The following is a 26,837-nucleotide window of genomic DNA, read 5'->3' as shown; positions in this document are numbered from 1 at the left end:
TTTCATTTAGATGATACATTTATTAAATTAGAATGAAAAAGTTAATGTACTTTAGAGTGCAAGAAACATAACTGGACACTGGACCTCAATACAGAGAAACAATGTCTTCAGAATAATTACAGCATAAAACATCCTCTGTACGGTATTACATATCAACCAAACAGGCAATAATGTTTATAAGGGGGGGGGAAACATTCAGTACCATCAGCAGATGCAAAGAGCAGTAGAGAAGTTGCAAGGATCTAGCTAGACAAAAAATGTTCCTACCTTTAGCAAGTTGAGGCTCTTGGCAGGACTCAAAACTAGTACTAAGAGCACTAACTTTTAGCAGATGCCTGTCTTACACAGCTGGCTTTGGCTCCAAGCTGCTTGAAGCTGTTGAGCAGAGGAGCAGCATCAAACACAGTATTATCCCATTAGCATTTTGTCAAAGGCTACAATCATGAGTGACAATTTATTCATTTAAATAAACAGACTTTCAATTCAAATACCTTAATTTCACAGACCTTAAAATAACTAAACACTCCCTGCATTTTTACATCTTTCTCAAATTCAAACCTCCCAACAAACAGCTTGACTGGAGGGATATGTATGCTGAATAGCTGAGTAGGCTTATGATTTTTGTTCTTTTTAACAAGAGAAAGTAGCATGCCTTGACATAAGAGTTTCAGCTCTAATGTTTAATTAAATAAAATAAAACACCTCACAGAACAATATTTAAGTATAGTGTAACATACTGAACTCCATTTACTGACCATACTGCTCCTACATATCCCAACTTTTAACTCATACATGTACCCTGTTTTGCACAACATTTGCCTAGGAAAAAAATACAAATCAAAAGTAAATCTAAGAACAGGAGTCTCTCTCAGAGGCTCAGAGCCCAGTCTATGAATAAACCTGGCTGGCCTACCACTCGCACTTACCCGTCCTGGCAGTTAGGACTGAAAGGTGTTTATTCTGTGCTTGAAATGGAGCTGTAATAGGATGCAGTACAATTTACCAGCCATTAAGTTGAACCATGACCACTTGCTTTTATGAAAAGCTGTATTATGAATCCCACCATTTTAATATAAAAATTTAAATATATACATTTTCCCTGAATTGTTCCATCCCTAGCAATTCATGCTATCTGTGTAAAAGTTAGAGCAAGGGACTCTTCACAGAGGTATCTAAGCATTAAATCCTTACCAACATTTACCCTTTTGGGTCAAGATGTCATAAAACACTGTGCTATGAAGACCAAATGCCTCTACACCTACTCAATCACAAAATTTACCATGATTGTAGAGAAGGGGCAAGACCAGTTTCTTGAAGAACACCCATTTTACTTTAGAAAACAAAAGTGTGGTGATTCTACAGCTACAGCACACCGAAACTATAGCTTTGAATATCAAAAGCCAATTGGAGGATGTTTAAAGACACAGGTTTTCAATGGAAAATTTAAAATGTTAAGGGATTCATAACAAAATTTAAAACCATACATTATGAAAAGACAGCTTTAAAAGGTCAGAAACTGGGATGATTTTTGGTGCTGTATTTTAAAAGTTTCAGTACTTTAATGATAAAAAAATAAATATTCATGCCCTACTGACAGTGCTACCTAAAGGCTAGTTGAATGTAGGTTCGGGGAAAAAAATAAAATCAGCTTTCCAACAGATAATAAAGAAAATACTTTAAGCATGGGACATGAAATAACGTATGGGGAAGAAAAGAATATGGGTCATTATTCCTTACTCCAAACCTGGCTTTAATGTTCTCACAAATCACTCAAGACCCTAGATTTCAACTGTACATTCATTTCAGCTCTTGAAAATATAAAGGTCTATGGCTATTATAGAAAGTATTTCAAATCAATTCTTAAAGAGATAAAACAGCAACATTGCACATCACTGGAAAAATTAATCGGTGCTTACTATTTAAAGTGCATTACTTTACAGAAACAGACACCGCAGAAATTTATCCAACAGGTGTAACTGGTGCATACCATAAGATTCTGCAGCTCCTAAATCAACTCTTATTTGAAAAAAATTACACTAACAATAAATACAAACAACCTCCTCTGAGGATCAGACTGTAACTCAGATATGTTAAATTGTCTCTCACAAAGAATTTTATTTCCATCTGCATAATAGTAAATTGACTACAGCAAATGTAGTCTAACAAGTCACTGAGCAATTTATAATGCCATTCTAAGATCCTGAAGCTACTTTTCATGCTTATTTTAATATTACAGGAAAAAAAATACAATAGTTTTCCCACTAATGTAAAGCAGTAACTTCGCTGAAATATAGGTGTAAAGAAAGAAGCCTTATAATCAGATTGTAGATTTCTTCATTTTTTAATGTAAGACAATATCTTTAATAATTCTTTACGGCTTCAGTCACTTTCCAAATATAAAAATCCTTCCTTCTGCACTTATCCTTTGAAACAGCCATGGGAATGCAGAAGTAGTAGTTAGAGTGCAATTAACTGTGGGAGTACATTAGGGCTTAGTCCTGTTCTCTGCTACAGCAATACATACTGTACGAGTTAAAAGTCACCTATTAAGATTTTACAGATACATAACAATAAATACTATGTGGGAGGACAAAGCCCCAAATGCACACCAGAAAATACATTGCTTTGGTGCCCAATGACTAGATTGAATAAAAGATGTTCATTGCAAATACCAACAGCACAACCTAAAACATTGAGCTTATTAAACTAAAAATCTTTAATCAGAAAGGGGTGAGTGTATCACAGTAATAACTAAACATCACCAGACTTTTTTTAAACTTCTGTCAAAAGTAGGTTGCTTGCTGAAACCTAAATACTTTTAACAAATCAGTTGTGTTTAAAGAGCAAACCTTCCATGGAAAGATTTTTTCCTCAATCTAATGTACACTAGTCAACCTTGTACTGCATAGCGTTACTTTGTAAGAGTAAATTTATGAAAAGGAGGAGAGAAAGAAACAAAGCAGCATTACTCCCCACCCCATCAGATTACAGCCACACAGGGCACAGCTGACAGCAAAGATGCTTCACTGCTCTATTGCATGACATAAGCTAAACTAAGTATGTACAGACTGAGAAAGAAAAAGATCCAAACGTCCAAGGAGAAAAGGGGTATAATCTTTCACACCAGATGCGCTAACAGAAAGCTGTTGGGAAATTCTTCCTCTAGCTAAATCCCTGGCTTGGCAAGTAAAAATAAGTGGCATCAAGGACGGGGACTATGCAGGAAGTGGGCATCTATGATTCTTCAGTCATCTGAAGTAAGGAGTTGATAGCTGCATCCTTGTTCCCCCTCTGAGCTTCTAGCACTGAGCGGATTACTTCCCTGTCCATGTTGGGAAACATGTCCTGGATAGATTTCAGGTCCTCTTCATTACACAGGTGCTGAGGGTTGACCGCAGGTGGTGGTATTGCCATTGGTACCATGCCTGGATTACAGACTGCAGGCATCCCTGCAGGTTAAAAAGAGAAGAAGAAAAACCACAAAACACATGAGTGGGGGAAAAAAATAAAAATCAGTGATTTTGAAGAAGAGAGCAGCTCATGGTTCATCCCAACCCACCAACTTCAGCATTTATTTATTTCAACATGCACTCCAGAAGAGGGGGAAAACAAAAAGATTGCAGAGATTATACCTATACTGATGTAACTGGAAAATATTTTTCTGGAACAGGTTGTCCCTCTAAAGTTGCATTCCAGAAGTTGTAAACTACAGTATGGCAACAGGTACTGGTAAAAATTAGGTACATCTTGCATTAAGCAGGTTTACACATGGATCACTAACCAAATACTGAACTCATCACAGAAAGGCGTGGTTTGTGTCACCTTCATCATATTTTAGTTCCAGTGTATTTATGTTGTGATGAAAAAATTGGTTTTACATCAGCAATATACATAGCCAATATTCAGAAAGTCAATGAATGCAATCTGCAGTGCATTCAAAGGAAAGCAAAGTACTTTGGTCCACTAGGAGACTGGTCCACACAAATAAGCAATTAAAATTTTAGCAAATGTTTTTCTCTGGCTAAAGTTTCATCCAGCCTGAAAAGTCACTAAGTGGCAAAAGAGCAATGCCTATAGGGGTATACACACTGCTTTTCCCTGTCTCTCTGCTAGAGGACAAACTTCATCTGACCTGACATTTTTTGTTAATTGCTTGCATGTCTACATGAAATTAAAGCGCAGATAGTTTTTTATAAAGAGTTTTACAAAAATGAGTTTTAGAAAATGAGTCTTCCAATTCCTCTTAAAAGGAATCACCAGACAGAATTCCCTTTTCATCACTTCTGAAAATGGTGTATTTCATGTCTTCGCTATGTAGTTTCAGATCCCTTATTATCTTAGTCCTACTCCTTTGTGTGTCAGCTTCTGTAGTTCTCCCACAGTGTCTCCAAGGTAGGACAAGGAGAATTACCTACATCTAGGCACAAACATGGCACTGCCTCATACTGAGAACAAACACTAAAACTTTATCATGCTGCTATTTGCTTTCAAGCATATAATGCACTGTTTCAAAGACTATTTATCTGGTATTTTTATGGAGTAGTCTACAGTAATTCAAAGACCTTCATGTGCAGTAATAACCAATCAAGAAATCACCACCAAACGTGTTAGCCAAGATTTTTCTTTACACATACTTTAACACTAGCCTTAAGGTACAATTTTATTTCCTATTTACTATAAGAAGATCCTTCTACAACCTGCTGCAGTCAGAGAGACTTAGAAAACTGCTCAGTGTTTTTGTTTTGACAAATTGTCTATTAGTCCCCTTCCTTCAATTAGTTTTTTAAGAAATATGACGCACTCCATCAAAGGTCTCTTTCCATTAGGATATGAATAATCACTTATTTTTATCTGCTCATTGGCTTTTCAAAATAGCTATTAAACCACAAGATGACCTTTTTTATATCAGAATATCGTATGATAGAAAGAATACTTAGCAAATAATATTTTCCAAATGCAACTCACAAGATGATACCCATGTACTACACCATTCTTTTTCACATACTCATACGCCTATAAATTTTAAGGTATAAGCTTTCCCTACTCAACCACATCACTTCTTCCTTAAGTTTACCTAGTTACATGCTTGGTTTAAAACAGTTTGTTATAGTCTTCATAGCTTTTAATCATTTTATGCAATAGAGAAAACAGTTACTTGAGAACTGTTTTTAGAAGAAATTTCACTTTGCTATCCTCTAGTCCTCTGAAAGCAAGACTAATTAAGCAATAGATTACATACTGCATTCGGTAAAAAAAAACCAAACAAACCTGACATGCAAGACAGGGAATGTTATCTTACCTGCATTTTCTTATTGCTCACCTTAACAGTTCGTGTTAAATTCTGAAATTATAATCTAAGGTTCCTTCTTCATAAAAAAAGCATTCCTTCCTAAGAAGGGCAAAACCAAACACTTTCTTCCTCCCCCTGTTATTATCTCACCTTCCAACTGGTTTTTTTTTATTACCTTACATACGTATATCTTTTTAGTAATTTCATTACATAAATGATTCTAGGTTCTCTGTTTCTTTAAAATAAAGAGCTCTCAACTTTTTACACATTTGATCTTCAAAACCTTACAACCACTTTAGATTTAATATTTAACACCCACATCCCCATATTTGGGCAGGCCTACCAATTTTTGACAGAAACCTACTTCACTGTTTTACTTCATATTTTTTATGATTCACAGCAATAACTAAACATAGGAATAGAATGTTGTTGATTTTGTGGTTTTGGTTGGGTTTTCTCAGAGCAGCTAACAACTTCCTTTACATCATTTTTAGTTCACTTGTTTAGCTTTCTATATCTGACCTTTATTACTTCCCTGTAAGTTAAACAAAGCATGAACTATTTGCATCACTGCTATTATAAACCTCCAAAATATGACTCTTTTTGAACCAGGTTTCATGTATTACTCAGTAGATCAGAAGCTGCTTCTCTTCTATTGAATTCTAACTGCTCAAAAATCATAACAAAGCATATGTACAACTGATAAAATTTCCAAGAGTGCCTCTGCAGCCTCATCTCTTTCAGCATAATGACTAAAGTACTTATGTGATTATTGCAACTATATTATACTACTTCTATTCAGACTTAACATCTAAAAAAAAAGAGCAAGGAGCAGTTTCAATACTTACCTTGTCTCTTCAAGATTTTCTTTAAACTAACTATGTAATTAGAAACATCTATACTCACCTTAACTTGTAAAAATGTTTTAGCATCTCTCTGACTCTTTTTCTATCAGCATTGAAAATGCTACATTATAAATCAGATTCAAGGTTGGATGAGCTAAGCATCAACTCTGGCTGACAAGGTACTGTAATTTTATATAGTTTGACTATCTGTATTTCCATCACAATTTTACCTAATGTACTCTTTCTATTTCTTTCCTAAACTCAGACTTTTGTCCTATCTGAAGGGATACATTACTGATTTGTAAGTACCCCCATATTTATCAATGTTCTTCAACTTTGATTTTAAAACTCCCCTTTTAATTATCCCAAGTTTTATTAGAAGCAAAAAAGGAACCTAGAAGCTTTAAGTCAAATGTACAGGCTGCATCTATTCAAAAAGATTCATACTGACAACTCAGTCATGATTCATAAATTTATTACCTGCACACTGGAACCATGTCCCTGCCCCATCACCTGAATCACACCTCAACAAAGGACATCTGGTGCCTTTTCCGCAACACCCTAAACTTTAGCTCTATTACTTTTTTATGCCATTTGGACCATGGGCCCTGTAATCTTGTCCGGCACTATGCATCTGAACACATGGCAAATCAGACCATGTGTGCACCCTAGAGGCAAACCACTGTGCAGCCCTTAGCAATACTGCAAATACACTTTCCCCAATAACTATATCCAGCAGCATTTCAGACTGCCTCTTCCATAACTTCAACAAACATCAACTCATTCCTCACAGCTCCTACAAACAATCTTTGTATTTAAAAGGGTTGAACAAAGATGTGTGGCCTCAAAAAAATAAAGGTGCAAAGTACCTGAAAGAACAGAGCAACAGAAGTTATGTTTTATTTTTAACACAAACTTTCTAATATTTTTAGTACATCATCAACACCCTAAGATTATCCAACAATCAGCCTAAACTGTGTAGGAACTGTCCATACAGGAGGTCAGCTTAAAATATTAATCCAAATTAAACATGAGGCTCACTTCCCGAACACCATAGCATCCTGCAGCCTACTAATAATGTTTCAGTGTCTTATCAGCCCCCAAAAACAAAAATCAAGACTAGAACACAGTTTTCCTTACTGCTTTCATAAAAAAAAAAAATAAAAAAATTATGAAGGCAGACATCTGCACAGACTTCAGAAGTATTTTCAATATAAATAATCAATTTTATACACAAGAAATTTCTTAACTGCATTGTTTCTCACTAATGATTTTTCAAAATCCGTTTTCTCAGCTCTTACAGTTTTAGAATTAGTTTATACTTTCTACAACTACACTGTATACAAATGGAAGTTAATATCACAGTGATTTTTAATAAATACCTCCATGATAAATGCTTACTTTTCATGAAACTTAACATTCAAGCTATACAAATACCAATTTAAGAGTACTTTGGGGTGGTTTTTTTTTTGTTCCACACTCAGGCTAAAAGCATCCATAATTTCTGATTTACAAAATAGTAAGACTTAAGCATAGACTTGAAGAACTACACACTAGAATTTAGAAAATATCCATGTATATTAGAGAAAGTTATCAATGCTCAGTAAAGATCTGCTTCACATATTAAAAACCTCGTATCACTAGCAGGTGACTGGAACTGAACGACATAAGAGTCCACTACCAATGGAATTGCAGACTCCTGTGCTGCCCTCAGGTATCAGGTGTTATAAATCAGAAGAATGAAGCACTGTTTTCCAATTCAGTGAAATGGCAATGGCAAACATGCTGGCATAAGCAGTGACATTCCAATACATGAAACAATAGCAAGTCAATTGCTAGAAGCATCAATGGAAGCATCAAAGCAGAATTAACAGGGTAAACTTTTTCTAACTGCATACAAGGCATTACACACTTGTAATTTTATTTTCTTTTTCAGTCAAGTGCCCTATGGTTAATATCTTAACTCATTATTATTCTGTCCCATGTATAGACTCTTTCAGAGTAAACTCAGGAACCTTCTCAGCACGAAGTTTTTCATTTAAATAAAGAAATCAGTATCACCTTTTCTAAAAGACACAATAGGTCTTAATGATATTTGCTTCAGAAAAAAACTCAGTGCTAAATATGCATGACATCTCAATTTTTTAAAATGGTGCTTCTTTGCAAGCTACTAGAAAAATTAAGCCTATGGACCCACAAAAAAATTCTAAAATGCCACAGCTCTGAATAAACCAAATATGTTGCAATAACCACAATATTTTTATTTACAGTATCTTTCTGAAATTCAGAGCATCAAGAAATTACATTATATCTCACAAGGAGTAATTGTAGAGTTTTCTGAACATTTTTGATTGAAGACCAATGTTTTATCAAAGTTAATGATGTCATAATATCTTCACACAATTCCAAATCAAAGGTGTCACAGTAAAGTAAGTCTAAATTGAAGTAAAATTGATTTCCTGTAATATAATCTGCCTTTAAGAGTTCTAGTCTGGTGCTTAAACTTGACATGGATCTAAACCAGATGTGCATGAAAAATACACACTGATGAAAAAAAGTGTTATCTTTTAGGAATAAAAAAAGCTTATTTGAAGATTAACAGAAGGCAACTGGCAGGTTGTCTTCTCAGTGTCATTGCAGAACTGAGTTCTTTGCTTTCAAGTTCACAGAAAGTCATGACATTACCCGGTTCTTCCCAAAACTTGCAGTATCAGAACAGCTGCAAGCATAATGTTTCTCTTCTACGAAACTATGACCTAGAAGAGCTCACTGACATAAAACAGCTTCAGAAGAATATTATAACATCACGTTATATCCATCAACACCATTATCACCAATTAGTTTAAGCATTATAGCATGAAGCTGAGTCTTTGAAGATTTTGCAACAGGTTAGAGAGGCTTTAACAATTTCCAGGAGATGGATCAAACTGTACTATTGTGACAACCAAGTGGCAGTACCTTGTGATACAGTCTGCTGTAACAAATAAAGCTGTTTAGGTGAGTTCATGCAAAGACTCTTGAGTCAATGAGGATGGGAGTGAGAAAAGAGCTTGGAAACTTACCCAGTGCAAAGTACTCAAGCCCTAAAGACAGGTGAAAATGAAGGGGCAAGGGGAAAGGGATAAGACATGGGAAAGAAATATTAATCTATTTTTAAAAGGAAATTGATCATTTAGCTTCCAACAGTGAAAGCTGGATAAACTGAGGCAGTTGGGTAAAACCTAAACTACCCAATACTAAAAAAAACTAAATGCTGCTAGGATTCAGTCTCTCAACTAATTTGCTTCAGCACTCTGATCAAATTTCCTAAATGTGCTGTTTATACAGAAGTCACAATTAGAGGAAATGTTTCCAAAATAAGTAAACCATCAGGTGTTTGCAGCAAGAATTATATTTTATAGCCCACAAAGGACAACATACATTCATGGTTTTCTGAACAAATACCAATAGTGTCACGAGCTAACCCAAGAAACTCAATATGGACACCAAAAGGAGTAATGTACATATACACACAAACTTGTCTCAATGAAAAGTGATATTCTCCACTCTGACAGGACCCTGGAACACGTGGGTTTTTGAGGTACTTTTCACACAGGTGTCAATAAATTAAGTACAAATAAGTTTCCTATTTATCCCATGATTATTTAGCTGATAAGAAATATCGTTTGCTTATTGAACTAACATTTTTTAGCTTACTGTCTCTGATACACTACTACCAAGATACTATCAGCACCAGTATATCACAATATTCTACAGCCTAATTAAATAATCTTTAGAAAAAGAAAAGGGAAGAGATGGTAGACAAATTCAACTTCTAGAAGAGCAACAGGATTGGTAAGTTTAAATTTTCGTATATTAATCTACAAATATATCATCTACATGAACTACAGTTTGTAGCAACTAGTGTTATTGTCAAAAGTTTCCAATTTCAAAAACTTTTGAAATTAATTACCATGGTACAAGAATATTCTATGGCCATTTCTGTTCTCATCACAGCTCTGTAACATCTATTGCCAAATGTGAGGAAATGAGCAGCCTTCACCTGCTTACCACAGTGACTCACTTCTTGCTCCTCCTGTTCATCCCAGAGCAATTAGCTGCTCTGAGTCTAATTAGAAAGTTAGTTACATACACCAAGGTTGGAACAGAAGGTTTCTGTTACAGAAAACCAGCTTGGCCTTTGTGACACACCTGAATTTAACTTAACATCATCTCTCTTTAAAGTGCTGCTATTTTGGACAGTTAACAAGTAACTGTTAAACTCTCTGGATAAGCATTTTAGTCTACCCACTGTATTTCCATCATAGATAAGACTTAGATTCTAACAGTCTTGACCAACAGCAGAATCCTCTCCACTTCAGATATAATAAACTATTCAGTGATGCTCTTCCACTCTTCTGAAGGAAAACAAATAGAACTTGCTTACTTACAACACTCATTTAGCTGGGTAGGTAAAAAAACTGAACTAAAAAGATGCCAAGAAGATAAACATATTCCTCTGGAACATACTGATGTCCTACCATTGCCCTTCTTGAAGCAGTTTCAAAAAAAAGAGAAAAAATGCTGTACAGTGTTACAAAGTGTGCCAACAGAGTGGGCCCAGAAGATACAAACAATTCAGTTAGTCAGGGAAGGCCAATAGTTTTCATACACCTTTCTGAAAGTGTTTACAGAATCCAGGAGGAGCATCTAGTTCAGTATACAGAAAACATTTTAAAAAAAATCCATGTCTTCCAAGAGGCACTACTGGTTTCATTTGTAATTTGAAACTACTTTTATTAAGCTATTAAATGTGTGACACAAAGTTACTTTACAATTCCAAATCCAAACATCTGTCTAATTATTACTAGTGGGTCATTGACTAGTGAATAAGTCAAAGCTTTAAAACTCACAGTACTTTGGGAAAATATGATGACGTCCACAGAAATTCTAGAACAGCAAATACAAAGCACAGTAATATTTAAAAAATTTCAAAAATATTAAATATAGGGCAAAGGTGGCTTGTAAAAAGTCTGGTATTTATAAAGCCAAGGAAGTACATTCAAACTTTCCCAGAACAAAATAAAAGTTCAAATCCAAGGGTGGAACTATCACTTGAAAAATATTATTTATTTCTTCACTTGTGCAAGTAGAAAGTACTCTCAAGATAAATACAAAATTAATGGAACATCAAGATCTGAACATAAGATATACCATAGTACTTGAAAAACAATTTTGAGGGTCTTGTATCAGTTTTATCTGCTGAGTTCTATGTCTACTTTCAATTATACCTGAAAGTAGTCTCTGCTTTATTTCTTCTGTTAATATTCTCTCTGGGACAGAAATTTTGTAATATTATATGAATAGTCTCATTTTGATCTATTCTGTAGCACCTCCTACTTTATCTTTTAACCACGCACAAGATGACTATGTTTGAAGCTCACTACAGAAGGTCTGGTTTATCACAACAGGAACACCCTTCAGAAAGCACATCCAAGTTAAAAGCAATTCACTGGCAAAGCAAGCAAGACTTAAAATCTTAAAAGCATTTTAGATGAAGCAAACTGGATGTTTTTATCAGGGAATAAAGTATGCTGCCAAACTTTTCCATGTTTTGCTCTAACTTAACTCCATAAAAATGAAACAGGAGGTAGGATTTCTAAGTTACATATCCAATCTTCCGTTGATGAGATTTGCTTTTACAGAGAATGGAATTTTAAATTCAATCATGCTCTAGTCTTACAAAAGAAAAACAAAATGTATATACATCAGTGTTGTGTCAGCCCTTCGCACTGCAATTATGTCCCACACACTCTATCACTCATTCATACACTTGCATGCAAAGAAATGAAAAATAAGTAAATTTATCTCTTATTTTGCCTAAAAATTACACATATTACTGAATAAATATCCATACAACAAACCAGAGATTTTAAGAGCCTAAAAGTGAAACACAAACTCAAATGAACTTTACTTATCAGTTACCTAAGTAGGGCAAATTCAGGCTTATTTACATACTTTAAACTTTTCATCTTTGACAGAAAAAAATCACAAAACCTACGTTAATACACCTTTTCTCTAGAAGTCCAAAACTCACTTTGAACCAACCAAGAGCACTGACAATACCTGCTGCAGCTCATTCTGATGTATTTACGTAACTACCTCAGAGCTCCCTAGCATTCTTCATTCACTGAGCTACACACTTCACATGCGGTGCAGCAAGTGTCCAACACAGCACCTTCAGTGACCTGACCTAGGTCTAAAATACTCAGAAAGAGAGGCCTTCAAGATACTTGTTCCAACTTGATAGACATTTTAATCCATTTAATCAAACTCATGCAGCATCCTTAAACAGTGTACAAGACTGAAAGTAGACCTACACTTAATTTGCTTCCTCTTCTCACAAAAGTGTGTCATGGGCAAAGTGGTCAAGGACAAAATCATTTATAGCTCCCTGCACGTTCTGAAAACGGGATAAATTTGGTATTTATTTCTGAGAAACCCTTCATCTGAAAGTTTCAGAGTCTTCAAGGAGAGAAAACATACCTGCTATAGGCACATATCCAACTCCTTGCTGATATACAGTGGGCATCAGCACCACTGGCTGGGGCTGCATCATCATGGCAGCTGGCAAAGACTTGACACAAAAAGCACAGATTAGAACAGATTAGAACAACTCAAGAAACAGCAAAACCCCCAAAATCGTCAATTAAAACTGTTTGCAAACAAGTCATCACATTGCAAATCCATGTCCAATATTACCATATCATTATGCTAAGTGCTAATCTAGATCAAACAATCCCTAGCAAATTAACTGAACTCCCAACTTTTAAGTGACAATTTGCCTGTAAATCAATAAAAACAAATCATGTCAAAGTACCTTTTGCAAGAGTGTGATAAAATTTGTCACTAAAATCTCGTTACTGAAGTGAATTATTTAAAAATACAGGTTCAATCAGCTTTCATGCCTTATTCTAGTGAAATGAATATACAACATATCATAAATGAAATATTAGAGAAAATCTGAATTTTATTCTTTTTTTTTTTTAAAAGCAGTATACTGCTCTTAGAAGCAAAATTGAGTTTGAATCAATTATTTCTGAGGTAAAGCAGTTCTTTAAAGAAAACGTCAATTTAACCCCATTCCCTTTTACTACCACAATTCAGTTCAGTTTTATCCTTGAAAATATTAAAAGGTCCAATTCCATGTACAGTAGATTCATGGGGAGACAGTTTTCAAGGTTCATTACAAACTTATTTTTCTTAGGGGTAACAGAACAACTGTTCAGATCTGGGGCAGAATGTGAATTTCAAACAGCAGCAAACATCTGTTCCCAGCTGTGCATTCGACAGCAGCCTGGAACTTCTGACAATGCACAAGTGCAGTAGGAAGTGCTCAGGGCTGCACATGCTACATGTTATCCAACAGCTACTTAATACAAAGGTGACAGATAAGAACACTCCATGAGCTGCTTAACAGACCTGTGTAAGTCAGCAGTTCATAACCAGTAGCATCAAATGAACAAGAATGGAAGTAAAAAACAATGTCATCTGAAAGATCATTCAAATTATCCAAGAAAGATCTAAGACAGAGAAGAGTTTCCATTATCTTTCTTTTAAACTGACATGAATTTCTTAAGATTGGTGGTGGGGGCAGGGGGAGGTATCGGCACTGAGTGTATTCATTCCTAAACAACAGGAATAAGCTGAATTTTCATAATTGCAGAACAAGATAAATACTCATCTACCACCTCACTAAAAAGTATTTATTGCCTTAACTAATATGTTTGACTGCTATTCCCAGACTTAGATATAATTATTTTAAATGCTAATAGACACAAACACCCAGTATGGTAAAACAGAACTACTTCAACTTCAGTGCAAAATACCTCCCTCCAGCTACTTAAGAAGCTTCTCTCCCTTCCTCCGCCCAGCCTCAAACTTGGCTTACCGTGTATGACATAACCAGATTAATCATTCCTTCCTTATCATCACCTTGCCTTCCACTCAGGCTATACCACTCATCTTCCACATTTCCTTGTTTCAGAGACTCAGGAATTGTAATGTGTGTCCAAGCGATGCGGTCATCCATTGAAAAGGCTCGCTGGAATATAATTTAAAAAATACTATCAAGTTAATTGTCCTACAAAAACCCCCAAAACAATTTAAAATTACTCTTACTAACACCAGTTTTATGCTATTTAATTTTGTTAATTTTTATTCCTTTTGAAACTACCGAAGTGTCAGTAAATATTTTGGCCATCTCCTTTCCAACAAGGATGAATGATCCTTTTAATTAATGGGATTATAGGTTGGTTGCAGATATTTAATAGCAAGAAATTGAAAGCCTGAAGCAGAACACTTCCAGAAATACAACACACTAATATCAGCATAGTCTGTGTGAATCTTACGACATCACATCAGAGGCCATTACATGAATGCAAACAGCTTCTCCTTACTTCTATAGGCTGTGAACTCCAGTAATTCAGGAGCAGATACAAGCACTGATCTGCCATCCCTGCTGCAGCAATGAAACAGGCACTTGAACCTTACCAATGAAGCCCACAAAAGAGCATCCAAAAGCCTCACTTGTGTAATGAGCACACAGCTGCTGCAGTGACATGCTTTACATGAGAGGCAGCAAAAAATAGACCAACTGTAAGACTTTAGCCTCAGTTGTAGCCCCCTGGTTTCTTCTAGTAAGTCCTAGTGACTGCACATTGTCTATATTTGACAGTTCTATCCTCAGCATGTCCAAGCTTGGGAAAGCTTCCAAGCTCATCCTAGGTTAGAATAACACTGAAGAATTTTTGAGTAAAACAGCATTGTACAAACAATTCACAAGGTGATTTTTAACAGGGACAGTGCAGAATATAAGGCTGCAGGGCATTCTGATAGGCACTCAGACATCCTTTGCTTCTCTTCCTTTCCAGGCAACTCTGCTGCTGGTGCCTCTTATCAGCTACCAAAGAAAAATAATAGTTCTGACATTCTTGGGGAAGAGTAAGGCCTTATGCATTGCTGATTTTGGCATTCTGAAAAATTTTCATCATCTCCCAGAGAACATAGAAACTGTCTTTGGTAACTCAATGCTTTTTTTGCAAGGTTTCACCCAAACCTCAGTCCAAATAGCAGATGGAGAGAGGTAGAAAAAACATATAGCAGTTCTGACCTCATCAAATATCTCTAGATAAAAAGAGTCCACACCCGGGGGAACAGTGCACTGAATAACTTTGTTCCAGCGGGGGTTCTTGGCTCCATTATGTGCTGTAGGAGTTTCATACACAGCATAGCCCAGCCGTATTCGACAATACGGATCCATGCGTGTCATTCCATAGTTCTTTGCCAGTTTTGCCTGAAAAGAAACACAGTAAGAATATAATATTGACATAAACTTGAAAATTTAATTACTATTAGTTCACAATAAGAATCAAATATTGAATAAAGGACTATATTCAATTATGTGGTAGACAGGAAGGAGGGGAAAAAAAAGTCCAGAAAAACAGCATTCAGATTAAAACATAAACCAATGACATCATTAAATGTCTGGGACACCTTGAAAAGGGATCATCTTTTTAACTTGTCTGTTGTAGATAATACACATTTTCACCATAGCTAAAATAAGTTGCTTCACAATAAAGTAAAAGATACATGATTACAAGGAAACAGTAAAAAGTCCAGTTTTTCCCTAGATATGTGCTCTCCAACATACAATCAAAAGCGTAATGAGATAGGTATCCTGTTCTCTTTCACTGAAGTTCTTTTAAAGGACGAAATGCAAAAATCCAGTAGCTTCAAGAACATCACACAATACAAAAGCACAAACTGCAAAAGCAGTTCAATTGAGGTAAACTTCAGGAGATCATACCTTCAGCATGTGCATTGGATAATATTTAATTCAGTGGACAACTTAAATCCTAACATTACTATAAAAACAGATGGTATGCAGAATCAGAAAAGATCCAACATACTTTTGCTGTAACATCAGAAGACCAGAACAGAACAAGTTGAAGACAATCCTGAACACAACACCGAGTACTGCTGCACAGCTGTGCCCGAGCACAAGCTGGGCTCTTTGGACATGCTGTTTCTCTGACCTGTACTAAGCAGTTCTTTTCATAGTAAGACAAGTGACAAACCATGGTGCCTAAAGGTGCCTCCCACCTACAGGACAGTTTACAGAATTCAACAGTTAAGAGGTGCATAACATTTATCACAAGTGCTGCACCTCAGGCTTGGAAAGCCCTTTTCTCCTTCAGGACACGTGCTGGTTCAGCAACTGGTACATTACAGCTTGTGAGAAAGGTCTCAAACTGTTTCTTGTAAATGTGAACTTAACAATTAAAGTGGGAAAGTTGGCACCTAAATTACCCACTCTCTAGACCCTGAAGTCATGAGATCAAGTAGCTTATCATAAACCCCTTTCAAAAAGAAAGGTAACAATCAACAATGCTTAGACAAACTCACCACCATTCCTATGTATCTGCACGAAAAAAAGCACAGTAAATTACCTTCCCAGAAACCTTTTCAGATCTTCCACCAGTTTATTAGTAACAGAACTAACACATGCTGCTCGATATAATTTATCAACACATATTTAAATACAAAATACTTCAATCAGCTTTTCACCTTCTGTAGGTTAACTACACTGTGGCAAGTCTTCTATCCAGAATGCCATGTCTCAATATGCAGCCAAGATTCCATAACATTCCTGCATAAACTCCCAGAGAGGGACAGAAGAATATCTCTTGGGATACCACAGGGTTGTACTGCCATTCAGAAGGACCTTGACAGGCTGGAGAAGTGTGCAGACAGGAATCTCAAAGTTCAATAAATGAAAATGCAACATTCTGCCCCTGAGGAGGAACACCAACATGTACAATGGTAGACTGTGGGCCACCTGGCTGGAAAGCAGCTTTGAGGAGAAGGACATTGAGGGTCTTGGTGGACACCAAGTCAGAAATAAGCCAGCAATGCTCCCTTGGAACAAAGATAAGCAGTATCCTGGGCTGCATTAGGAAAGCACAAATAGCAGATCAAGGAAGATACCTTCTACTCAGCACTGGGGAGACCATGTCTGCACTACTGTTCTCTTTAGTTCTGGGCTGCCCAGTAGAAGGTATGGTCATGTCTGAATGAGTCCAGCAAAGGGTCACTAATGCAACTAAGGGTTTCACAGAATCACAGAACACCTGAGGTCAGACAGGACCCCTAGAGATTGCTTAGACCAAGCTCCCTACTAAAAGCAGGGTCAAATGCTCAGGGAAAGTTCTGAGTGTCTCCATTGATGGAAGCTGCACAAGCCTTTTGGAACTTATTCTCATGTTTGACATATTTCCCTATAAAAAGGTTTTTCATATATTCAAATAAGAGTTTGCTGTATTGGAATTGGTGCTCACTGCACCTCTTGTCCTTCCTCTAGATAGCACTGAAAAGAGCCTGTCTTCTTCATAAATATCCAATGGCAGGGACTACGTGTTGGTAAGATTCCCCTTAAGACTGTTCCATGAGTCTCTCGGCCTTTCCTTGTATTTAAAATCCTCCTTAATCCTTGATTAAGGCAGCGGCCGGGGGAGAGGCGGGGCATAAGGATGGGATGAGGTTTGGACTAAATATACTCCAGAGGTCCCCTCTAACCTCAGCTATCCCATGATTCTGTAACAAGTGGTTACTTACAGACATGGCATTAAGAACAGCCATTAAGTTTTAATTCTTAAGAAAGATAAAGATTTCTTTCTTGTCTGCACAAGCAATTAAAAATAAATAAGAATTGAACCCGATAAAAACCAGTATCAACTCCATCAGTTTACCCATGCAAACAGGAATCTGGATGTTTCTGTAACATAACCACTCAAAGCAAGATTCAAAACTTCTTGAACACCGTACTGTCTGCTCCCTTTATCTGCTTCAGAGATTTCTACTATCTATATCTATACTGATTGGATCAATACCCCATGACAAAAAGCACTTCAAGATGACCAAGCACATACTCAAAGATGAACAACCTACAGAGAAGCACATAACTTGCCAAAAGCTGCTGGGGAGTTAAGAGACATATGGCATGTTGTTTGATAAATGTTTTGTTTCCTTATATGCCTGAGGTTTAACCTAAATCATCTACTCATAGCTCTGGAAAAAAATTATACCAAATATACTATACTATGCTCTAAAGTGGTAACATTTTTCTGCTGTTCAAAGTTGCAGGCTTCCAGTCTTACACTTCTCTGAACACACACTGGGAAATCCATCAGAACTAGAAAGAGGACTGTAATGGAACACAATGAATGAGTTCCAAGTGTCTAGGCTTCAGAATTAATAAACTTCGAAAAAGCATTGCCCCCAGTTTTCAAAGGAAAGATATCAGCTGGAAAGGAGCACTGAAAAACATAGAAAGAACCGACCAATACCTCTCTTGCTGAGAGACCTTATACAGGTTTACTCCCCGGTAAGGACCTCACCATGGAGCTGTAGCCATACGTGTACTATTCCAGCCTTGGTGCTAAATCTGAGGGTAAATCTCTCTCTGGTATGTTTTTAGAGAATAATTGAAAGACAGCACTTGTAAAGAGGTGTAGTAAGTTAGTAAGAGGGACATCAGGTATGCTAATGTAGATAATTAGAATTGTGTTATGACAGACAAGTTTTAAAACCTGAAATCTTACACACAATGAATGCAGTAATACAGTACTGCCAAGACATGAAAGAATGTGTAAAAAGGGAAAAGAGGAAGTAGAAAATAAAGAGCTAGGACTATAAAAGTTGTGATCAATTAAAAAAGCCTGGAGAAAGCACTGAGAAAAACAGCAAATGCATTAGAAGAAATGGGGATGGAACAGAGCAGACAGTTAAGGAAAAACATATAAGGCATCCACAGTTTCCTACAATATTGTCAAAATTGTTAATGTCTTCCAATAGTAAGTGTTTCTACAGGAAGCATTCTTAACAGAAGTTTTCTGAGAAACCTGTTCACCACAAAAAATCCCCAAGAGTTTATTTGATTATGTGCTATAATAGCAAGGTTTACAGGAAATTACTGCATCAGGCAGCTATGAAACATGAAACTGGACAAGATGCTGATGTACAGAAAACACAAAGCTACAAAAACCTTAGGAATTACTCATTCCCTTTTAAAAGTAACTTAGTAACTTGAATTCCAATACAAAGTCTTTTCATGGCCACTGATCAAAAAAGATTAATACAATCAATTACTTAAAATTACTTAATTTTCCAAAGATGGCACAATTTATACCTGTACTACAGTAATGCTGAGTCTTCCTACTGTACCCATGGGTCCTCCATACTGTAACTGCTGAGCTGCCTGGGCATCCAGCTGGATTTGCTGTTGCTGCTGGGTTGGGGTAATGCGAAGAAAATCTTGAGGAAGTTCACCAACATATACCTTAAAAAAGAAAGAGGAAGAAGGGAAAAAATAATTCAAAGGCGAGTTTTCCACATTTAGAATGAGAAAGAAAAGAATATAAATCAAAGTGTATCAAATTCAGCTGGATTTAGTCTAGTTTTGACAGCATGAACAAAGAACCAACAAAATGACAAAACTACCAACTCATGTAGAGAATGTTCTCATACTCACCTTCAAAAACACTAAATTCCAACATAAGCCTCTGAAAAAATATAGGACACACAGAGACAAAGCTGCTCTGCAACTGAACATTTAAGTAGTCCATACAAATGTCAGAGCTACGAAGTTTTGCATCATATTCACAGATGACATCTGATGGCGCCCAGTTCTTTCACTCACATTGAACCCAAGTATTCCTGTGTCAAGACATAGCACACTGCTTTCATTTGAAAAGGTCACTTTCACAGTCACCTTCAAGATAGATTGTAGAAATAGTATTTCCTATGAATCCTGCAACAGAATAAAGATGCCCTAATGATTTTCCAATGTTAAACACAGCCAGCTTGCAACTAATCTTGGCGACAAAATTCCACCACACTCAAAACAATAATGGAGAAATTAAAACTCTGGTCTATCAAGAGGATAAGTCATGACAAAAAGTATACTAGAGGACCTCCACCACATGAGCCAATATGAATCAGCACTCACCATGTATTTTCTGTTAGCTTTACAGTAAAAGAAGGGAAAGTTTCTACCTATTACTTGTCAGTTCAACAACTCAGATTGTTTCTAGGTTTTAAATGCTTGGTGAACGTTATCAACAACACACTTAGAGAGAGCATCGTTTTAAACTAAACACATACTAATAAATTTTAAAAGACAAAGCGTAAAGTGGCATAGAAAATTTATAATCAAGCTGTACTTATTTCTGTTGTCTATAGAGCTGTTTACATATTTAATAGAGAACTGTCTACCTCATGAAGACAAAGGACAATGCAATTTCTCACGTTGCAACCCTAAGCAATATTACTCAATTGTCTGTCTGGCAGATGCATGCCTACAGAACATAATTTAAGATGTTAACAGGCCTCGAGGACATAGCTTTTCAAGATTAGACAGCATTGGCATGTCAGGATTGCATCTTGGAGACAGAAATTGAAGCTCTTGCCAAATCACATGTTGCATGACTATTTTGTATGACTATCTGAGAGCCTCAGAATCCTGGTAACAGTGGGTGTCACATGCCAGAAAGGAAATTTATCTAAAAAGCTCAGGAAGAAGCACTGAATGCCTGCTACCAGGCTGTTGGGAGGGAGAGAGGGCAATCAGTTTTGCTTACATGCATCTTAAAATTTTACCATTAAAATCCTAAACAGTTTTACTTTTAAAAAGTGAGAAGAAAAAAAACGGGCAAACAGGGAGAAAACTAAGCTAAAAGTGAATAATAAAAGAAAGCTTATTTAAATTTGGTTGGAAATTACATGTGAGCTGGTAACAGCCTTCTCATTACAATACATATCATTAAAAAGGAGATGGTTTTAAAATAAAACATAATCCATTTAGGCAAGATTTGAAATGACACCAGAATTTATCAAAGAAATTGCATTTACAATACAGCAGGTCCCCCTCCAGCCCTAGTCCTAAAGGATGTTTCAAATCTGTTATTATTAGCATCTCTAGGAACAAACATCATAAACACTTCCCGTAGTCAGAAGTTGTGGCTGCAGCCCAGAAATCTCATTTCCATATATGCAAGCTCCCTCTGTCAACTTCTCAGAAAACAGGACAGCCTCTTTTATCTCTACCACACTAATGTGGACACTGGAAAGCTTAAGTCATTCACAACATAAGTCTAATAGTATCTTTCTCTTTTTTGGATTATATTTTATATAAGTCAGCCAAATACCGCCCCAAAATAATATAAATAGTCCCTGTACTGAGGTTCAAAAGGAATAAAAAAGCCTGTAAGGGAGACCAAAGTTTTTTTACACCATCTAAGCTAATTTTAGGTCATTCAGTTACCTCATACAAAGCTACATGCTTATCCTAGAATTGCAGAGCAGAGTCACATAGAAACTAAAACCAGCTAGTGTTAACTAAGTTCTCAAAAGATCTGAGTGGTAAACCCTTCCAAAAGGAAGAGTGGAGAACAGGAGATGCAAACACTCTCCTTTTAAATATTCAGTTCTGACTGAGATCTAGAAGACAAGTCCTGGTGATACAGTCTGTAAAATACCTAGGAGAGATGCTTATTGAGGAAAATACACTACTTTGTATGTCCTTATGCTAATTATCAGTTGATTCCATATTGATGGCAACAAACACTGCAACCTTTTTATCTGTAAGGAGATAGGCTAATTTACATCTTCCTCAAAGCATTTAAAAGCAGGCACATAAGTGCCACCTCCATCAAAAATACAAAGTTACATAACCAGCATTCAACCAGTTTTTGTTTTTAACACAAGGAGAATATATCAGACAAGCTTGGATCACTGATCCTACTCCACAACCACTTTAAAACAAATGCATTTCCCTCTACCATAATGGCATTTAAGAAAGAATGTGAAATTCAAACATGTTCTGTCACTAAATGCAAAACGAAAATTAATTTCATTTAGCAATAGAACATGGATAGGACTACAATTCAGAAGACAAATGTTTAACAGGCATTCATAAAAAATAAGCCTGCTTATAATTACTTCCTAATAAACTTTATTGACAGCATTGCACATCAAAAATATGCATTATCTAGAAACAGAATAACATTGCTTTTCCTATGTGCTACAACCACCTGAGAGGTAGTTTTGAGGATCTTCAAAGTGAAAAGCTGCAGGTATAAAAACTGCATCTCAGCTTCTTCAAACTGAAGGCAGTGTGATGTTCTACAGCTATTTGAAGTAACTGGGGACAGAGGCGTCTCAGTTTCACCTCCCTGTTTCTTGTACAACACTAAATGGGGCAAATAGTTGCAAAGTATGTTAGTGCAGAGGGATGATCAGAAGAAAGTGAAACAAGGTTCGGAAGTAAAGGGACGTGGAGGGAAGTCATCAGAACCCTGAACTCAGTAACTGATCACGCAAGTGGTACCTACAAACAGGAGGGAAAGGGAACGCAGTGCCAGGGACAACCACAAATGCCCTAACTTAAGGAACCATTTGCCCAGACACAATCCATTCAGGGAAACATAACTAAGGTTTCCACACCAGCAACTACCAAGGAAATCTAACATGAAAATTCTTTGAAACATCACAGAGCTTTAAACACCTAACTGCTCAAAAAAGTTCTAACCATTCTCCTTTAAATGGTTTTACTGTCTTTAAGAAAGAAAAAGTGAATGAGACAGAATTTTGAACTACTGTTCTATGCTTTGCACACTAAATAAAAAATTGGTACCAGATAAGATGCATCCAGAGGTCCTGAAAGAGCTGATATTTGTTCAAGGCTGCTCTCTAACATCTTTGAAAGGTCACAGAGATTAGAGGAAGGGCCCTATAGCTGCAGAAAGACAAATCTCATACCCAGCTTTCAAAAGGGTAAGAAGGATGACCTGAGGAACCACAGGCAGGTCAGCTTCACTTCAGTCACTAAAAATTTTATAGAGCAAGTCCTTCTGGAAGACATTTCTTGACACACAAAGAAAAAAAAAACCACCAGGGACTAGGAATAGCCAGCCTTTAACAATGCTTTAAAACAAAAAAAGCCTAATGAGCCATCTGCCTTCTACAATAAAATTACTGGAATATGTGAATAAGGAGAGAGCAGAAAAGTATCAAAGCTGGGTCATTACAATCCAAATGGGTTGCATTGATGAAAAATTGGCTGAGGCACTGAGATCAAAGTTAAAGTTCAGTGGTGAATGACACTGGAGGTTGGTTAAAGGTGAAATTTTTCAAAGGTCTGTACTGACGCTAACTTATGTGTCTTATCAGTTTTGAGGAGGACACCAAATTTGGGGAAAAATATTTGAGGACAGGACCAACTAGAGAGAGAGGAATTCGCTGGCAGGAATCCTATGAAATTCAACATGGGCAAAGTCCTGCACTTTGGACAGAAAAATCCCTGGCACCAATACAGACTGGGAAACAACTGGCAGGGCTATACCTCTACAGAGGTGAAGAGGAAGCTAAACATGGATGAGCAGAGCACTCTCGCAGCATGAAGCCTAACAGCAGACTCCACTGCATCAACAAGAGCCCAGTCAGTGAGCTGAGGAAAGCAATGGTTTCCCTTTATTTAGCACTCGTTAGACCACATCTGGAATACTGCAACCTGTTTGGGACCCAGCAGTACTGAGCTTGAGGAAGCCCAGCAAAGACCCACCAAGCACCAAGACGGCCTATGAAAAGGGCTGGAGCACAAAACTTGTGAGGTCAGGCTGAAGATTTGTACAGAGCAGGAGAAACTTAAAATGCACCTTGTAGCAGCTTTCCAGTATCTACGAGGAGGTCATTGAGAAAACAGAGCCAGGCTCTCTTCTGAGATGCAACACAAGAAGAAAGGAGATCTCAGCTGTCAAACTGAAATGGAGGAGATTTTACGTGAAATAAACAGGGGTAACTATGGTATACAAACATGAGTTAAAACTTAAAGATAGAATGAGTGTCCATATGACACCTACACCTATTCCTGGAGAAGAGAAGGCTCCAGGAGGACCGCAGAGCACCTTCCAGTGGGGGGGCCTACAAGAAAGCTGGAGAAGGACTTTTGACCAGGGCCTGTAGAAAAAGATATCAAAGTTTTGAAGAGTCTCAAGACAAAACTCATCAGAGTAGTGATTATTAAGGAAATTAGGAGAAGAAATCTACGTAGTCCTAGCTTGGTATTTGATCTAATTTTGAAGGACCTGACATATTTGCCAGCACAGCGAATACTGAGTAATTTTGGATATGACGGTTAACCAAGGAATCAGAAATACAAGGTTTTTGGTGGCTCAGTCTTAACCTCAAGCCTGATCAAACTGTTTATTAATACTCCCATTTGTAAAAGGTATCACTTAGCAGCCCTTACATTCAGCTATAGTGTGTGAAAGACAGAACTGTTCTCTCCAGCACTAAACAAAAAAATGTTTCCCAATCCTTTAGCACCATTTAGTGGCCATTCATTTGTAATGCAGTCACATATATAGACACAAGTAGAATTCTATCTTCCTCTCTAGAGAAAATTAAGAAAGGCTGGCATGTATCATATCAATATCGTTAGCTGTGAATGGCTGCTTAATATTGCATAATTTATTAATCCATTTGAAAACATTGAAACCTCTAAAGTGGGCAAAGAAGAAAAGCATGCACAACAATGTTAGGAACACATTAAAAAAAACTCCCAAAGCCCAAAATCCAGAAAGCCAAAGCTGCACACGATAAATTATCACACATCTTTCCACTTGCCAGGCTTCAATCAAGTTTAGGAAATAAAAGATTGTAAAGAGATTACACAGGAGTACCTGGGAAACTGTAAAACGACATCTAAAAGAATAACATTCTATGTCTGAGATGTAGCTCCCTTAAAAAATTTAAGAAAGACTAGGTGGTTATAATATTCAAACATGATGTTTGAGAAGTTGTGGCACTTAGTGCCATGGTCTAGTAACCACGGTGGTAGTGGATCAAGGGTTGGACTTGATGATCTCAGAGGTCCTTTCCAACCTGGCTGATTCTATGTTCAAGAAGGTTCTCACTAAAATCTTGTCTAAGCCCAGGAAGTTTCACCAAGCCAAAACAAGCAGACATCGAAAGTACTTCACTCAATGCCAACAAGGTGTTTAGCACCACAGGCAGGCAAAACTTCTCCCGCAAAGAAATGCCACTCCAATTCAGGGATAGAAATATCGGCACAATTTCACATCTCTGCAAATCAGGACTACTGTTCATCTTCAGTCAAACCATTCTGTTTGTACCCAAATGCCTCAATATCCCCAACTCCCTCTAAACATAAAACTAAAGGATAACTAAAAGTGAAGTTCCTATTAAACAGACTCTGACTATTTTTCAGGAATTTATATTATATGGAGCTTTCTTGAGTGAAATCTGTTACATATTGACTGAATTCTATTTGGGTGGAATCACACACATGTCAAACCTTTGGGCATAGCAACTGCCTAAGTCACCACAGATTCAACAAGAATAGCAATTGTTTTTCAATGATACTACGATGAGCAACAAAAAAATGAATTTACTTTTTTAAGGAATTAAAACCGATGGTCATATAATATTACTGTCACAAGATAACAACAGACAGCAACGCAGTTCTTCAAGATTAGCAATTTCATAATTCACCTCGCTGGTCTTTCTACGAGGCTCTGTAGATGTACCAAAAGAGTAGCTGTTTCTACAAAGTAAAACATAGCCGTTTAAACTGATTATCTAAAAAAAGTCTCAGTTCATCTTCAAAGCAACATCATGCTGATGTTACTACCAGATCCTTCTGGACAGGAAGAACAGACAGGAGCAGCACATCAGTCGAGAGCTGATGTTGTACCCCACACGGCAGAACATCCCGGTATGATGCATGAATATCCCTGGGCAAAACCAGACAATAACATATTCCCAATAAACTGTGAGCACCATCTCCCAGGAGGCTGTAAATTGTTTTTACGACTGCTCAGCGCCTCCCGTCCAACACGCACGCCTACATCCCACACTAGATGCGTCGTTCCAGCCCTCAGGCGGCGGTTCCAGGGACAGAGGCCCGACTGTGCTCCGCGAGGAGCTCCACTGAGCTCCGCTTCCAGGGGAAAGCGCTTTAGGTCCGGTTTAGTTTAAGCTGATCCCTGCTCGGGAAGGCCTCTGGACAAAGAACGGGCAGAACAGCCGCCTCAAGCCCCATGCGCAGAGAGGAAGGACTCTCCCCTCTCCCGAAGCCTCTTCGCCCGGCAGGGAGCCGGGAAGAGAGGCAGACTTCCCTCCCCTCGCCCCCCGGCAGAGAAGAAGAGAGGACTTTTCCTGTCTCCCCTCCGCCCCGGTCGGAGCGGGGGCAAGGCGGGACACACGGAGTCTCGCTCGCAGAGCGGCGCAGCAGAGGCCGGGCCGGGAGGGTCGGACGGCGCAGCCCATCGGGGTCGCTCCGAGCCGGGCCTCGCCTGCCCCGCGCGGGGAGCGGTACCGGGACACGGCCAAGGGCGGGCCCCGCGCCCGCAGCACTCACCGGGCCCCGCTGGGTGCTGACGGTGGTCGCCATGGCGCCTCGTCGGGGCCGAGACCCTTCCTCCTCTTCCTCCTCCCGCCCCGCCAGGCCGCCGCTCCCGATCCCGGTGCCGATCCCGATCCCGGCGCCACCCGTCAGTCAGCGCGAGCCGTGCGTCACCTGACCAGCCCGCCCCGCCCCCGGGGGCAGCGCAGCGGCGCCCTCCTGCGCACGCGCCTGTCCG

At 37.9% G+C, this 26,837-nt stretch overlaps 1 protein-coding gene across 2 annotated transcripts; it reads right to left on the bottom strand.

Moving 5' to 3' along the window:
- Positions 1 to 26,779, bottom strand: TOLLIP (toll interacting protein). 2 transcript variants are annotated; one of them, XM_064657604.1, is made up of 7 exons: positions 26,615 to 26,774; positions 19,364 to 19,513; positions 15,287 to 15,469; positions 14,066 to 14,218; positions 12,661 to 12,751; positions 9,198 to 9,218; positions 1 to 3,449 (listed from the first exon to the last, which is right to left on the bottom strand). In XM_064657604.1, the coding sequence occupies exons 1-7, from the start codon at positions 26,645 to 26,647 to the stop codon at positions 3,235 to 3,237; spliced, it is 846 nt and encodes a 281-aa protein (XP_064513674.1). In that variant the 5' UTR covers positions 26,648 to 26,774; the 3' UTR covers positions 1 to 3,234. The 2 variants fall into 2 exon arrangements, with proteins under 2 accessions (XP_064513674.1, XP_064513675.1); XM_064657605.1 differs by lacking the exon at positions 9,198 to 9,218 and having other exon boundaries at positions 26,615 to 26,779.
- Positions 26,780 to 26,837: the final 58 nt, after the last annotated feature.

This window comes from Pseudopipra pipra, chromosome 6 (genome assembly GCF_036250125.1).
Source record: "Pseudopipra pipra isolate bDixPip1 chromosome 6, bDixPip1.hap1, whole genome shotgun sequence".
Classification (NCBI taxonomy): domain Eukaryota; kingdom Metazoa; phylum Chordata; class Aves; order Passeriformes; family Pipridae; genus Pseudopipra; species Pseudopipra pipra.
The sequence above is the reverse complement of the archived record's forward strand: the minus strand, read 5'-3'. Positions and strand labels throughout refer to the sequence as shown.

Excerpts from the sequence above, each read along its gene's own strand:
- TOLLIP (XM_064657604.1), bottom strand. The coding sequence starts at position 26,647 with ATGGCGACCACCGTCAGCACCCAGCGGGGCCCG. Across the intron at positions 19,514-26,614 it reads TCAGCACCCAGCGGGGCCCG|GTATATGTTGGTGAACTTCC; the intron begins GTGAGTGCTGCG and ends TTCTTTTTTAAG. Across the intron at positions 14,219-15,286 it reads ATCTAGAGATATTTGATGAG|CGAGCCTTTTCAATGGATGA; the intron begins GTCAGAACTGCT and ends ATTATATTCCAG.